The sequence below is a fragment of the Halichoerus grypus genome, chromosome 8, assembly GCF_964656455.1.
Source record: "Halichoerus grypus chromosome 8, mHalGry1.hap1.1, whole genome shotgun sequence".
Taxonomy (NCBI): domain Eukaryota; kingdom Metazoa; phylum Chordata; class Mammalia; order Carnivora; family Phocidae; genus Halichoerus; species Halichoerus grypus.
Genome location: NC_135719.1, coordinates 20,482,200 through 20,499,075, shown reverse-complemented (window position 1 = coordinate 20,499,075; position 16,876 = coordinate 20,482,200). Strand labels below are relative to the sequence as shown.

Genomic DNA, 16,876 nt, shown 5'->3' with positions numbered 1-16,876 from the left:
CCAAAGTGGACTCTTATATCATTGAGAGGAAACATTTGATGAAAACTTTCGTGAAGCAGTGGCTCTACTTTTCTGGTCCGGAGAGCACATGAGATTGGAGAGTGCCAACAGATTCATGGCCTTACCTGAACATGACTGAGACCCCCAGAAATGAGGAAAGCCCCTAGAGGTCTTTCTGCCCAGGGTAATGCTGACCTAGACTTCATAACAAGGCAGCAGAGACATCGGGGTTAAGAGATTCAGCTTTGGGCCCATGCAGTGCGAATTCGAGACAGATGATAGATAGATAGACAGACAGACATATAGACAGACAATAAATTAGGTTAAAAAGATACAGACAGATATATAGACAAATAAATTAGGTAGATGAGATTAGATATATGGATAGATATAGAGATAGTTCTATAGATTTATAGACTGCTTTCCATAAGTCTTAGATGTCAGACAGAAACAGAGGGACAGATAGAGCAAAAGGAATAAACTCGAAGGAAAACAGAGAGGGTATAACCCAAATTCATGCAGAATACTTATCCTGTGATTCATGATTCTTACAAAGTAATGGCAACTTTAAAAGTATCCAAAAAAAGCCAATAGCAGAGAACTGGTCTCACAGGTATAGGATGCCTGAGAGACCAAACAGACAGGGCTAAGAAAACCTAAGGTAGGCAACAGAATGAAGCCCTCCCTAACACTCTGGGGCTGGAGCGGGGGGGGGTAGTTCAAATTTTCCCTGCCAAAGTCCAGAGAGTAAGTATTCAGGCTTCAGGCTGTTAGGTCTCTGCCCCACTACAGTACTCTGCAGCTGCCAGGTAGAGACAATGCTTACCCAGATGGGTACCGCTGTGTTGCAATATTGCTTGCAAACGCAGACATAGGGCTGGATTTGTGCCCTTGGGTGAGGTTTTGCAAGCCCTGGACTAGGGTCAGACTCACCTGGTAGAAGCTGAAACCATGGCAGGTCTAAGGGAAAATGCAAAATACTGTCCATGTCCAGACACGACATGAAACAGAGGGAAAAGGGAGATATACCCTAGAAATTCTCCTACCCGGTAATATCCTACCAATTCCTCTCATGGTATAAAGCCAGCTGGAGACCACCTGACAGGGGAACCTAGAAAACATATCCTGTGGTTATCAGCCTCTGTAATAACAGACAGGAACAAAGATAGAAGAATATGACGCTGAACAGCCCAAAGACTGGCACCACTAGTCAACTAATTTCATAGAGTTGGTATAGGTCAAGTCTCTTACTTCGGATTACTGGTATACCCAGTATAAACCAGTGGTCAAAAGAGGGGCTATGTAAAAAATCGTTATTTATTGCAGGACAAATGCATGTACAATAAAGGAAATTCTAGGAAAGGGGAATTGTGATCAGCCACAGGACCAGCAAAGACCCAAAGAAAGCACAGGGGAAGGGTGTGGGTGTGGGTGCAGATTTCTAAATACAATCAGTGATTTCTCAATTCCATCTTTTATCATTGTCGGGTTTTTTTTTTTTTCCCCATTAAACTATCTGATATTAGAGAAGCCACTGCTGTTAATTTTCTCTAAGTGTTAAATGCATTAGAAAGAGAGTAAGATTTGGAAACAGGTCTACTCACAGAAAAGATTATGTATAATAAATAGCTAAAAAGAGCTATTTATCTGATTCAGGCCCTGTTAAATCAAATTCTCAATTCTCATGTTAAAATGCTCATCAGAAGGTAAACAGAGGCTCTGGGTGAAACCAAAACCTACTTTTTTTTAAAGGCAATTTCTACGTATTTACTACATTACGGTCAAGGTCAATGGAGTAAGAAAACACTTTAGAAGAGAGTCTGCCATTCTGGGCCCCTTTGGATGGTGCAAAATTATAAACTTATGGGGTTTAAGAGGCAATTACCCAAATAAAGTTAAGCCATTAAAAGACTAAGATTGAGGTGAAAAAGTCAATGACATTTTATAGAGAATATATTACTTAGGACTAGTAAAATTTTAGATACTCATAGCGTAGTAATCTTCTCTATGTCAAACTTCTGTTGCCTCATTTTTAAATATAATATGGAAAGCCTTAAAAAAAAAAAGAAGCTTACAGTTTAAAAAATACCAAGATAGGTCGATCAGGGTATTTTAACTACTTTTACGGAGGGTTAATCATCGTGCCTACAGATTTTCCATGGGACTCATTTTCATAAGTCAAATTAGAAGCTCCCTCACTTCCTCTGCAAAAACTGCCAACTCTAAGTAGCAAAAAGTCAACCTAACAATTGAAATTCTTCACCAACATATAAACTGCATCTCTCATGTAAGATCATGAGTGGCATTCAATGAGCTCTACTCATTGAAGGTTTTATTAAACACAGGCCCCAAGTCTGGGCATTTATTAAGTCTCTGAGCCCAGCACACTGAAGTCAAAATTCTGGAAACGACTGCAAGAGGGGAAAAAAGAACACAGCAGCTCGGTGGTAAGACACAAGTCTGCAGTACAGATATAAATACTGCTCTCCAGGATCCTCTGCGCCTTTCGTATTTGTGATATCTTTATCCAGGCCGTCAACATTTCTTCTCTCCCTCCTCATTCCTTTGGTCATTCTCCCATAACCTCTCCTGTCCTCCCTAGACTCCAATATTCCCCAAGCTCACAATTTTTCTTTCTAGCCTTTATGTTCTCCCACAAACTGCCAGAGCTCTTCCACAGGCCGGAGCTCCCTAACTAAAGATGGTTATTGATGTACGGTACCAGTGTTTTAGTGCAGCAGTAGAATCAATAAACGAGAAAATACTGCTTTGTCAGGCTTGTCCAAAGCATGCCGGGAAACTTTACTGCTTCAGATGGTTACAGAAGCTCTTAATATGGGAGAGCAAGAGCGGGGCTCCCTTCTGTGGCAAGAAATGATGTTCTTCTACCCTCTAGTGACTATAAAGGAATAAGACAAAAGTTGGAGAAATTTTTGAGACAGCTTCACGTTATTAATGTTCTCTAAATTTTATTTCTAAAAAAAAAACAAAACCAAAAAAAACCCCACAAAAATCAGTCTTGTAAACCAAGTGAACTGGTTAATAAAACAACTTATTGTCGTCATTTTTAGAGTGTATAAAATGCAAAGGATATACATTTTATTAAGAGGTGGGCTTTGATTCCTTTGGATTTTAAAAAAGGTTTGGAAAGTTTGTCTTTCTTCCCAAATGACTAGTGCTAGTCAGGGGACAATTCTGTCTCTCTCTCTCTTTCACACACACACACACACACACACACACACACACACAAACACACACTTTTACAAACTCACAAAGCCTTTGTTTCAATTGCCTTATTTTACAGAGAAGTAAACACCTGAAGTACCATGAGGTTAGAAATGAGAGTGGGCATGCACCTGTGCATTTAAGTGTGTGTGTCAATGTATATACAAGGACTGCAGGGATATCTGCCAAATACACACACACACACACACACACATCACGGTAACCTCCATGTTGGTTCTTTCTCTTTAAAAAGTAGCAGAGCAGTGAAACTAAGGTATGAATACTTTTTTGGTTTTGTTCATGTTCCCACCAATTTTGACATGTAGTCACTCACGACGTACTAATTTAATAACCAGACAGATTAACAATGCTTTCTTACCTTGTACACAGAGAGCTTTTACAAATTGGACAACAGTTTATAATTGCTTAAAAAGATACTAGCAATGTAAAAAAAAAAAAAAAAAAATCACTGGTACTTCATGAAGAAATCTTTCAAGAAAACTCTCCGCAACAAAGGTAACAAATGGTAAAATAAGACTAATAGAAGAGAGATTTGTAAAATATACCACATACTCCTCTCCATTAATCTTTTCATTGCCCCTACAACACCAAAGCTAGTTTCCATCTAGTGGTATATAACTTCCTAAAGGACGAATTCTAACAGCACTAAACTCCAAATAATCCAGGCTTAATGAAGTGTAACATTCTAACATGCCTGGTACATATAAAATGTCACCACGAAAATATGTATAAGTTCCAACATCTGGCTATGCCCTTAATTAAATGAAATTTAAAAGGGAGGTTGTTTCCTTCTTATTTGCAGCAACAGTGAGAAGAAGAGAATGCTGTTACTATGTATAAAGGTTGGATAATACCAATCAAGTGCACATCTGTGTTTGCAACAAAGATGAACTTTTCCCCAAATGACGTAAAGAAAAAGACAAGTATATTTACCTTGCTGGTACTCAATCGTTTCCGATTTGACCAACGCTGGAGATTGAGCCCATTGGATGGTGAAAAATGGCAAAAGGAAAGAGAGAAATAGAATCATTAATAACATAATTCCGTTATTATATTAGTTAGATGGCGCACACTCTATTCAAACAACTAACACCCAAGTTCTGAGGTTACAGAGAAAACACATTTGAGCAAGAAAATGGAAACAGAAAAATCACATTTCTGTGGTTGTGTGACATCATTTTTTCCTAGTATTCAATAAGAAGAAGACAGGAAATATGAATACTGCTCAATCTTTAGTAGAAGTACCAGTTCTTAGTATGAGAAGGCTCTCGACCCTTAAAATGCTTTTAATTGCCTTAAAGCTCTATAATTTCATGTCTAAAAGCAAATTGCAAAGGCAGATTTCTCCTACTTGAAGTATTTAGATAGTATTCTAAAAATATTTAAGAAGTTCATGGACAATGTTAGTGCATGCTTAGGCGTCCATGCTTTTAGATACTAAAAAAAAAAAAAAAAAAAAAAAAATCATTCCATTTACCCCCAATGATCAAATCTCAATCTTTAAGATAACAGGAGGAAAAAATCTGAGCTGTTCCTGCACAATTAAGAAAAATAGGCTAATACAGCACCAAGGGAGGGAAGAACAAATTTTCTGAACAGTAAGTAACTTCACCACTGTTCTCTTCTAATCTCTCATTTGTCATGCTAAGACTGCTGAATTTCGTCTACAATTAAAATTCTTTCCTAGCAAAATCCTCTCATTACCCCTGTCACCGTCCAGGACTGTAAAGCTCTACTCTGGCTGGTTAACCAGCTAACTGGTTGTTAAAACTTGGATAAATTTGGGAGATTACAGCGCAATTATGAATCTAATTGAGCAGACCACATTTACTATTATGCTTAAGGAAAAAATACCTTTAGGCAAATGACCTATCCACTTTGCCAATACGTCTTCGCAATCAATTAGAAACCAGAAAATAAACAGTCTTTGGGGGAAATGCACTTACATTCCAGTGACCAGCAACTAAAACACTGTACAGAAATGACTTGAACATACTCTTTATTAAAAACACCTCCCCTGGTGAAACTGTGAGCTCCAACATTTAGCATGTGCTGGGGAGTTATAGAAGTTACAACCTGGGTATTAAAATCAGTTCTTTTTCTATTTTCCCAACATCATACTGACAAATATTTTCACCCAAACAACCACCAAAATTAATTGCCATCTTAGAGGTACACCTGTCTATTTAGGGCTCTCTGACATATGACTCATTTTTTTTTAACAATCATAAAAGATAAACAAAATAGATAAGGAAATTAATGGAAAATAAATATCCCTGTCTGCTTACTACACTACTAAGAGCTACCATATATTGACAGCCTACCCCATGCCAAACACTATATTTGATAATCTCCATCTTCACAATCCTGTAAAACACTTTTTTAATCTCCATTTCACACGTGAGAAAATTGTAGTTGAGAGAGGTTAAGTAACTCTGTGAATGTGACCTGATCACACTGAGAAGTCCACTTAACTTCTCAAAGCATGAAAGTAGCAGAGCTGGGATTCAAATCCAGGCCGTCTGATGACCGAGCCCACAATTCCAACTACAACCCAAGAAAGAGAAACAGATGGTGGGTTTGTCAGCCTTCCACCCAGCACCTGCCTTCCGACTCTACCATGTCTATATACACTTCAATCCCTGGACGTAAGGGTGAGTTCACTGACATTCTGCTTGTGTTCAGATTTTTGTCAGTCTGGTTCTCAAGTGACAAAGACTGCCAGGATGGAAATTTACAAAGAAGTGATTCCCAATCGAATGATCTCTTATCTTTCCAGTCTTGAGTGTTAGTTATCGCCATTTAAAAACCCCACATAAGGATGTCTTTAAATATTCACTTAGTGAAAAGAACAAATGTTTTCTGATATCCCCAAAGGCCCCCACACGCACTGTGTAAGTTGAATAACCACACACAGCCCGGGATAGATGATTCCTTGCTTGGGGATACTTTGATCAAGTACATAAACAGAAAACTAAAACTACTGATCAAAACAAATGAGAGCAGGCAGGGTTCTCTATATTATAATGCCCCATGAAATATATGTACAAGAAATATATTGTACCCTAGACCTCTATCAGACAAGCAAAGAACAAAGAAAACGAGAAAGTGCAGAAGCAGGCAGATACACAGTCTGGCAAACTCTTGAAAAGAGGTGGGGGTGGGGAGGGGTCAAAGGAAAAAAGGGCCAAACTCAGTAAGATGACAAGTGTGGCTCCTTTCAGGATTCTGAAAAGTTTTCCTTTACAAAAGCAAATTCAGGCAGCATCTAGTATTAATATCTCTGCAATCTGAAATATATTTTAACTAAAATGGCATTACTCCAAATTTTGGCAATATTTAAATACATTTTAAGGGCCCTATGACCGCTAGACATAATCCAATATACTAGAGAAACATTCACAACAGGAATACATAGGCAGCTATCTTCATGAGAAATTATCCAACTTTCCAAGCCCCACTTAAATATGTAAGAAAATTTTCAGAACATATTAGCCAGCAATTGCTCAATGATGGGGCCAATGATACTTATTTACATTGCATGTTATTTCAGCGTGGCGTCCAGATCAAGGAACCAATCACCTACTACACACACTGACACTGAATCTAACAGCAATACTGTCAAGGCTGAGAGAAGCGAAAGAAAACCTTCCTTCACTATGTTGGATAGAAAAAAAAAAAAGTTTATTTTCAACACCAATTTAAGATACTTTAACATCACAACATCAGCTTTATTAAGGTTTCCAGTTTCAAAAGGACTATTTCTTTAAAAAAATTAATAAATGGGAAGGTTTCTTCCCAGTTACTGTCAAGTAAATGCTCGTAAGTAAAGAACTCAAATTAAAAATAGCAACGATTGAGTTGACTTTCTGGCAACTGAAAAATCACTGTACAGCTTTGCTATTCCTTTCTTTTATTTTCTGTGAGTTTACTAGTAAATTAGTCTTGATTTTCACCATGAAAATAAATTACAACTAAAAGCAAAGGTGATAGCAAAATGAAGAATATTCTCTTCATCGACCCCACTGACTCAATTCGAGAAGTACTCCTGGAGGCCTAATTTACAAACAGGCTTCAGATTTTCACACCAGAGTCTAAACATGCTTAAATTTGAACACATTCTAGTCCTTTTCCAAGTCGGTATTTTAGTTGGCTTTTGAAACATCTTTCAAATAAGTTATTATCAAAGATGCTTTTTGTTCTTATTTTAATTCTTGGAATTATAAGGTCTGACCCCTGCATATAAAATTAGATTATGATATGTAGTCACATATTTGCTCATAAGAACACAGTCCCAGTCAAATCGTCATAAAATCCAATGCTTTGCTGGTGTTAGAGAGATCTTCAATAGGCCATGCATTAACTAGAAACATCCATGTAATAATAGATCAGAGGATATAAAAATTTATATCTTCCCGAAAGTACTCTCAACAGAAAATGTGATAGCTAAAAGAAAACAAATAAACTGGAATGCTACAAATATGTATTTGATCACCTTAATAATTTACAATGTAATAATTAAATCCCAGGAACTGCTTTGCATAACTGAATAATGTCTAAGTCATCCAGTACTTAAGAAAATAATTAATGGAAACCTTACCACTTAGGAAAAGCATATGCATTTTAATAATAGCAACATCCACATCCCTAGCCAAAGTAGAGATCATTCCTTAAAGAATTTTCTTTCCAGAGTTCCAAAAGAAAGGATGCATAGAACCACAGATACGTACTTTACATCTTGATACAATTGTTTGTTTCCCTCCAAAAATAATTACAAAAAATGCCAGCCATCTGGTAACCCAGTTATCAAAGGACAATTGCAGTGAAGAATTTTGAAAAGAACAAAGGGTCATACTTACATGTCTCTTGAAATCACCGTATTTTACTACTAGGCTCAAATTTAATACAATCACCCCCATATCCTCTTCTAAACTGTTTGGGTCTTCCAATTTTAAAATATGTTCAGTCGTTCTACAAGCAAAATGCAACAAATAACATTAGCACTTATGGGCAGTACTAGATAGTCTTATAATGCATCGAGAGCTTACAGAAAAAGTCTCCTACCTCTGCATAAGAGTGAGACACGAGTTTTAAAAAGCACCAAATTCAGTAAAAATAACCCAACCATCTTCAGAGTAGGGGAACTGTTTGGCATTGCCTAATTCAACAGTTGGTTAATGGATTCTTTTCTCTTACTGCCCAAATAAAATTTAAATACTTGTTTTATTTTTAGGTTAGGTAGGTTAATGAACCTGAATATTAACAGTTCAAAATCCAATACACATTTCAGAACACACTGTGGAAGATTTAATATCCGACTCATAGGTTTGGGAGAGAAGAGCTAAAATCATAGAAAAATTCACATTTTAAAGCACGCTTTCATTTATTCAGATTTTTTTTTTGTCATTTAATCTAAACAAATGTCATTTAACGTTATCTTGAGTTCCCTCTAAACTTCAAAATTACAATTAGAAGGTAAAAATACAGTACCTGTTAAGCTCAAGATCTCTGAGAATGACAAATGCAGAACCCATGAAATCAGATGTAGTTAAATCTCGATCATATACCTACAAAGAGGGAAGAGGCCAGTAACACATTAATAAGGTAAATCAACTGAATTTATCAAACTATTAATAAATGCAATAGGCTGGGAATTTTGAATTCAGTCTCCTAGGTCTAAAAAATAATTTGCATAGTACAGTTAGGGAGGAATTAGGCCAAGCCGATGGTGAGAACAAAGATTATTCAGACTTGCCCATTTTGCCTACCACAGCCAAAACAACAGCAGAAAATACTCTTAAGGCAGTATTCATATGCATTAAAATGTTAATGCACAATGGACCGCTCTCTGTAGTTTAAATGGTCTCTCATTAAAATTTAGTATTTTCCACGGTGAGCAGATCTGCCAATTAAATAGAAATTTGCTAAATATTCTATAGCAATCCCATCCTGCACTCAACTCATGCAGTTTTAACCCAGATGTTAGAGCAACTGATGCTTACAACCAGTAGCTTAAAGCTCTATTAAGTATAAAGTTATTCCTAATGAGAAAGGCTTCCCTACTTGTCGCCACTACACTGGCTGTAATAATTCTTCCATGTGCAGTAAGTTTAAATACAATCAATGGAGATATTATTTTCACTCTGATTTTCTGTGGAGTATATACCACTGATCTGAGAAAAACATACAGTTTCAACAAAGGGTTTAAATAATCCCTTCCACACTAATATTTTTCACCCAGAGCTTAATAATAATAAAAGAATTTGGGGACATTGTCTTTTTAAGGGGGCAAAGATTGCTGAGAAATCAACGTTTTAAACCAAAGAGCAGATTTGAAAGCCATCTGTGATTACCTTCACACGGAGCTTTTGATCAAGGCTTTGAATTGGAAGTACAACTATCTCATCCCAAACTGGGTTCAAGTTCTTATATATGACTTTACTTTTGTACAGCGTCTTCCCATTCAGCTTAAATTTCACATAGGGATCGCTTGTGCCTTTAAAAGAAAAGAAAAGAGAGCAAGACAGGTTTTAAAAATATACGTTAAAGCCCAGGATCTCCATTAAGTAAAGATTCTTTCCACACTGCCCTGGCTCAAAGAATTTCACTGAGCACACCCAGGACAAATGTCTCCCTGTGCAGGGATTGAAGGCCCCAGAGGTGGAGAGGAGAGAAAAATGAAACAATTTGGGGTAAATGACTGATTCTTCTTTGCCTTTCGTGGTAGAATACAAATGGGCTCCTTGAGCTTTTTCTGTTTGGTTTCCTTCTGGGTATGTCATCACTACACTACCCACAAAAATTCCAGAAACAAAATCCACCGGCACCAGCCGACGGTGTCAGGAGTCCTGGGAGAAACCCACCCCTCCCAAGAAGGGCAGCAAGTCCGTGAAAAGGGAAAGAAACCATTTTCAAACACTTGGCCAGATGGCTGACTCAACAGAACTCTGTACTTTCGAATATAATCATAATAAATAAATCAATCTCTGAAACCACTGGTTCAAAAGATGGGGCCACAGGACGAAGACAAGAACTGGGGGCATACAGATTAAACTGACAAAGTTGCCATTCTTTGCTGTCTGCTGCACCTGCAGGAAAGCCAGAGAACATTGTCTCGCCCTGGCCGGCTGAACGCCACCCACACCAGCCAGGCCCTCAGCTGGCCTCAGGGCCGACACCCCTGACCCGCCCAGCTCCTCCCAGGGAGCTTTGAAACAGACGCCAAAAAGAAAGAATAATGTCCCTCCAGCTACGCTATCCAAAGCAGAAAGAAGGGCTGATGACGAACCCTCCTCCCCACTTCCAGATCAGTTTGGGGTGGGGTGGGGGGGAGGCTGTAAACATAAACCGTGAATTCTGTGTTGTGCATGTCTGTCGCATGGCTGTAAGTACGCCATCATACTTGGGACATACTTGTGAATTAATACCCAGTGAATGGTGAAGAAAGAAGGCACCATCAGTGAGGGGAGAACTGGAGGCCAGCTGATAATGCCACAAAGAAAGAAAAAAATCTAATTTGAGGAGTTAGGATATTATAATTGACCGCGAAACAGACAATCATGAATAAGTGCACAAAGACCAACCTCTATTCCCTGATACATATCCCAGGTGCCGCGGACGGTGCCCAACACAGGTCCCATATATTTATGGACATGAATTCCTGCTTTAAAGTCAAGCCAAAAGAGTCGAAGATATTATCTCAAAAATTAATTAGGCTACTCTGTTGCGAACTTTTACCAAATCATTAATACCTGTCCTTCATTACCTTAGGCTTTTATTTTCATTAGCTCCTTTTTTTGGGGGGGGGTGGTTTCTATTTAGCTGCCATATTAAAAATGACTGAACACAAATGCAATACCTCCCCAATTATTCCAACAGAAAGAGATTTCCCTAGAAAGCAAGATAATATACATTGTTTAGAAGCCTTCATAGATTACCCAAGGTATAATCTGGGTGGTAGCCTTCCGGTATTGCAAGACTTCCAACTCTGAGACGGAGAAATGAAACCACACGCATACAAACACACGTATTTGACTCTCGCATTTTAAGTTTGGCAACCCAGGGACGGAAGCCCCCGGCAGTCTGTTTTAAAGACTGGGACACACACACACACACACACACACACACACACACACACACCCAGTTTTCACTGGCAGCTCTGAACAGGACAGTAAAAAGGAATGCATTCACAGCCGTTCAGTGGCCTAGTCACTAGTGAGTGAGCAATCTTCCGCCCCCCCCATTCCCCTTTATAGTACATGGAGAACACCTCTGGCAAGCCAGACTTTAACCGTCATTCTGATATATATATATATATATAAAAAAAAAAAAAAAAGCGGGGGGAAAACTATAATAAAAAGAGGCCTTTAATTAAATGAAATTGCCACTCTGGGATCGGGCCTTCATGCTTGTCAGCGTGCTCTCAAAATAAACATCTCAAAACCGGGCCTCGGTAGTGTCACTTTCTCATAGGCAAAGCATCCTGGGTAATCCCCAGGCATCCTGACAGCTACATAATGTTCAAACGGTTTCACGGGTGAATGGCGTCAGTTGCGTGAAAGAAAATATTAATGTCTGGAATTAATAGAAAAGGGGACCAGGGTTTACAAAGCCAAACAAGGAAAGAGGGTGTCAAGTTAGTGTGGCGTTAATTGTTAGGGAAAATTTGAGCAAGGGGGGGAGCACATTGTGATTTTTCTCTCGGAGCCTAAGTGCCTCACTGTCAGGGAAGTGACATCTCAACTAGGCAGGTTCTGAAAAGGGGTCGGCGGCTCAGGAATGCAACTCCCCGATTATACAAATGATGAGATGACACCTGAATGGGTGGACTTTCACCTTTTTCACTGGGAGCTTCACAAACAATGAGGCTCTTTGGGAGAAAGAGGGAGCGTGGCACTCTGGGAGGAGAAGAAAAAGCTACGAGGCCAGACGGGCGCCCGCGTCCTGGCGTGGCCCCCAGTTCTGCCATGTGGACCCGATGGGGGTCCCACACAACCTCGGATTTAGGAGAGCAAGGTGTTAAGCATCCAGGGCCTGAGTTCCATGCTGCCCTCCAAACACACAGGGGTTCGACGCTTGCTGACACAAACTGACAGCCGTTCGCTGGTCCTCCAAAAAATGCTACACCGATTTATACTCGTGACCACAATGTGTGGCCATCCTTACTTCTGCTCTTGCTTAATGACACGGTGGTCTGTCAGGCCTGCTGACACAGCTCACACGCCACAAACGCTAATGGCTGACTTCAGAGCCCGGCTCGGTGCTAGGCACGATGGGGGGGGGGTCACCAAGGTCAATCAGTCCCAGAGCCTGCTTCAGTCCAGTCTCCTGCACCTGGTGGGTGGCAGACATACCAGAAATACAACGTAAGGCCCAAGAGGTGAGTGTCGAAACAGAACTGAACTCGGGGGTGATTCTAGCTCACAGGTGGGAAAGATTAGCTCCAGCTGGGGTGTCCGTGGAGGTTGAAAGAGGAGGTCCTGGTTGAGATACGGGGGGACTTGAACACGCGGGGAAGGACTGAGGTCTCTTTAGCAGGGGCCACTAGCACTGAAGCTGGGGGAGCAGGGAGGAGACCAAAATGACAAGATCCGTGTGGTGCCAAGCAAGCATTTCAATCGATCTGGAAAAATAAGTGGAAAAAATATAATGAGAAATAAAGTTTAAAAGGCAGGTTTGAGTCAGAGGCCAAAGTGCTTTAAAGTAACAAAATAAGGAGTTTAATTTTGTTCTGTAAGAAACATAGGGTAGTTTTGTGTTTTCTGTTCTTTTTCTTTTTAAATTTCTTAACACACGTATAAAATATGCACTGGTCTCGGGAAGGTATGAAATGACAAGGACAGTCTCTACTCGCTCAGATTTTCCTCATTCCCATTCTTCAAATGGGCTGGTTTCATAGGTTTATTAAAGGAAAAAAAAATACAAGAAATGATTTTAACTCGAATGTAATCATCTTACATGCCTTGGACTTCATGCTTTCACAATTAAAACAATACAGTTTCACCAGGGTTTTTTGTTTGTTTGTTTTTTATAATCCACTGCATAAATTATCATTACTTATGTAACCAGCCACCAAATAATGGGTATTTACATCACTTCCAATTTTTTTTTTTTTTTTTTTTTACCAGTGCAAACAATACTATAATAAGTCTTCTTGTATGACTCTCTTGGAGTGCATGAGTATATTCAGAGGGAATTTTTAACTTTAGAACTGCTGGGCACATGAATATCCAAACCTTTTCTGGTCTGGATACACACTGTCACACTGTTCTTCCAAAGTTTGTCAAATTTACATTCCCACCAAGAGTATATGTTTTGTACTTGTTTCTTTGCATGCTCCCCAAAATTGGATGTTATATGCCTTTACTCTAAAAGAATAGCAGGTGGAAAAATGGAATCTCTATTTTTCTCTAATTTTGACATTTTGAGTAAAGCTTAGGATCTTTCGTATTTTAGTGACCTACGTTTGTATTTCTTTGTCAGGGAAATTCACATCATATCATTTGCCCATTTTCCTAAGATCTCATGGTTATTTGCTTCAGGATTTGAACGAGTCTTTAATTATGGAATCAGCCATTGGCTATAAATCTTGTCATAATTTGTTTATGCTTAAGCTATTTCTTGCAATAAGTTTTTTTTGTTTTGTTTTTATTTAGTCAAATTTACCAAAGTTTTATTTATGGCTTTGTAGTTTGACATTCTGCTCAGAAGAAATTTTCTTACTATAGGATTTTAAATTGGCTCAGCTATGTTTCCTTCCACTGATCTTGTAGTTTTTCATTTATTACACGTAAGTCCTTCGTCTATCTGGAATTGTTTCAGCGTGAGGAGGGAAGCAAAGTCAGGTTTAAGTATGAACAGGAGAGTAAAAATGATCAGAGCCTAGTTTTAGAAATATAAATCTGGCATTCACTTACAATGTAGGAGGCAGAAGAAACTGACGAAAGCAAGAAAAGCTTGTGGTTGAGATAAGGCCACCCTAAGGGAGCTGGGGGCCAAGCAAGAAGCTGCACCCGGACCAAAGAGGAGGCAATCTGGGCTTCACCGACCATGCTCCATAGAACCTCACCTGGAGGGATGCTCCATGGACTGAAAGGGTTAGGACATCAAAACCCACTGGGAGAAGCTGTTTACTACTTCCTTCTTTGGAATTTCGGTGTAGAGCAGAGTACTGACCTCTGCTAAGAACAACGTTCAGATAACAACAATACCAACAGCTCAAAACTTTTCTACCCTGTATTTCAGAAAATTATTTCAACATAAAAATCATTTTACTAGGAGCATCTATGAACATAATATTAGATTCCACCAAATCAAAGCTCTAGAAAGTAATATGTATGCCCAAAACTTGCCTAATGTGCATGATATAGGTATTAAAAATACGTGATCAATGAATGGATGACATTTGAAATAAGATGGCATGGGGATGAAAATCCCATAGTTTCCTTTTCATAACTTCCCTTTAGTAAAATCCCACTTCCTTATGCCTTACTATCTTCACCTGTTTATAAAAAATATACCAACCTCAGGTGCGTGGGTGGCTCAGTCAGCTAAGGTGGCTCAGGTCATGATCCCAGTGTCCTGGGATCAAGCCCCACATCGGGATCCCTGCTAAGAGCTGAGGTCTGCTTCTGCCTCTTCCCCTCCCCTCTGCTCATGCTCTCTCTCTCTCTCAAATAAATAAATAAAATCTTAAAAAAAAAAATACAACTTCTTAGGGTTATCTCGAGAACTGAATGAACCAATATACTTCAGTAATAGACTCCAGCCATTTACTGAGAAAGTCCCACAGCAATTGCTATTATTTTTAGTATTACTACTCAATTAATTTAAAAAGGAGTGAGTACAGAACAATATATCCAGTATTAATTAAATATTCATTTATTTTACCTATCCAAGATAACATGTACCAATTTGTCTCTGTAATGTTCCTTCTATTCCCATCTCTAAAGCTGTGAAATTTCTATCACCTTTTCTCTGCAGAAATTGAATAGAAAATTCCTTACATACTTCTTACAAGATCCCAGGTGGTTTGGGAACATTTCCCTGAAACAATCTGAGCTTTCCTGGAAAGAAAGGATTGTATTAAAAACTGAATAGCCCTAAGTATTCATGAGTACTAGCTACCACTCTACCTACCGTCCTAATGTTATTTATTGAGGATTTCAGATCACTTTGCAAATATAATCTGATGAAAATGACAGACAGCTCAGTGAGAAGGACACAGGACAACTCAAATCTCTCATAAGGAGAGAGTCATCAAGAATCATATTTGTTCTCTCGGCATTTTATTTATCTACTACTGCACTGAGAGGGTTATGGGGGAGAAAATGGTCAGAAGCAACAGAAGTGATAAGTAGAACAGACCATATCACACTGACTGGCTCAAGAATCAATCTAATATGCAAATAAAATAAATCTGTAATGAAGCCCTAATTATAAACTTCTGTTTGCTTTTTATAATATAACTCACGGCCACGGTATAGCAGCAGAAATTCAAGATGCACTAAAAAGAAAGAAAATTACTACAATCTAGTAATACAGTGATATGTACCTAGATTTTACACACACACTCACACACTTTTCACAAAAAGGAACCAGCTTTAGGGCACCTGGGTGACTCAGTCAGTTGAGCTTCTGACTCTTGGTTTCAGCTCAGGTTGTGATCTCGGGGTGGTAAGATAGAGCCCCGCATCGGGCTCTGCGCTCAGCAAGGAGTCTGCTTGAGATTCTCTCTCTCCCTCTGCACCCCCCCCCCCAGTGCCCACACACTCTCTCTCTCTCTCTCTGATAAATAAAATCTTAAAAAAGGAACCAGTTCATATTATATTTTTACCCGCTTTCTTCAGTCAACAACATATCAGTCCCCTTTGTGCCCATAAATATATTTCTACAAATCAGCTTATTTGCTGATTTGCATATATATAAAATACAGTTTTTAAAAACTAGCATTCCTAATTCAAAATAAAAATCGATGCAGAAGTAATATTTGTAGGCAAAAGCCTCCTTATTTGCTATCAGCAAAGCTCATTTGCCAAGTAAAAACATGTCAGCCATATAGTTTCTTCAAAAGAAAGGTTGTCAGGCTAGAAAAGTTTCCTAATTAAATGCATTTCTCAGAGTAGTTGTTTGTTTATGAAAAGAAATTATCTCCACATTTTTACATTAAGTTCACATTTTGTAACATCTGATAACTTTTGTTAGGAGATCTTAAGAGTTGATCCAAGCCAATAATTATTTGCCAGGTCTTTAGGGAAACTGAGATACACATCGATGAACTCATTCTGTATAAACAGTATTTGGAAACATGCAAAATATAAATTGGATGTCCTTCTTATCCTCCGGCTTAAGAGTAATAAGTGACTAATCAAACTATGTATAAGCATACACTTAGAGTCTTCCCAATATTACACATATTTAGAATTTTTCTCCTTGCCAGAAAAACAACCAAGCCTGAGCCATTTTTATATGGGACCCATAAGTTCTGACTTTCTTTGAGGCCGGCTAAATAAGAGCCAGGACTGATTTCCAGAAAAACAGCTAGTGATGATTTTTGCACAGCTACTGCTGCCCCCTAGCCGTGAAGCTGAGATTCTACATCAAGTCCTGTCCAAGTGCTGCATTCTGGACT

General features: G+C 38.8%; 1 protein-coding gene across 3 annotated transcripts in view; it reads right to left on the bottom strand.

Moving 5' to 3' along the window:
* The window catches only part of MCTP2 (multiple C2 and transmembrane domain containing 2), a 245,634-nt gene that overhangs the window by 138,462 nt on the left and 90,296 nt on the right, over positions 1 to 16,876 (bottom strand). For all 3 annotated transcript variants that reach the window (XM_036065570.2, XM_036065572.2, XM_078078936.1), the window contains exons 5-8: positions 9,600 to 9,742; positions 8,737 to 8,813; positions 8,106 to 8,217; positions 4,180 to 4,215 (exon numbers count right to left, since the gene is read on the bottom strand). In XM_036065570.2, the coding sequence (XP_035921463.1) occupies positions 4,180 to 4,215; positions 8,106 to 8,217; positions 8,737 to 8,813; positions 9,600 to 9,742 (368 nt within the window). The remainder of the gene's footprint in view (positions 1 to 4,179; positions 4,216 to 8,105; positions 8,218 to 8,736; positions 8,814 to 9,599; positions 9,743 to 16,876) is intronic.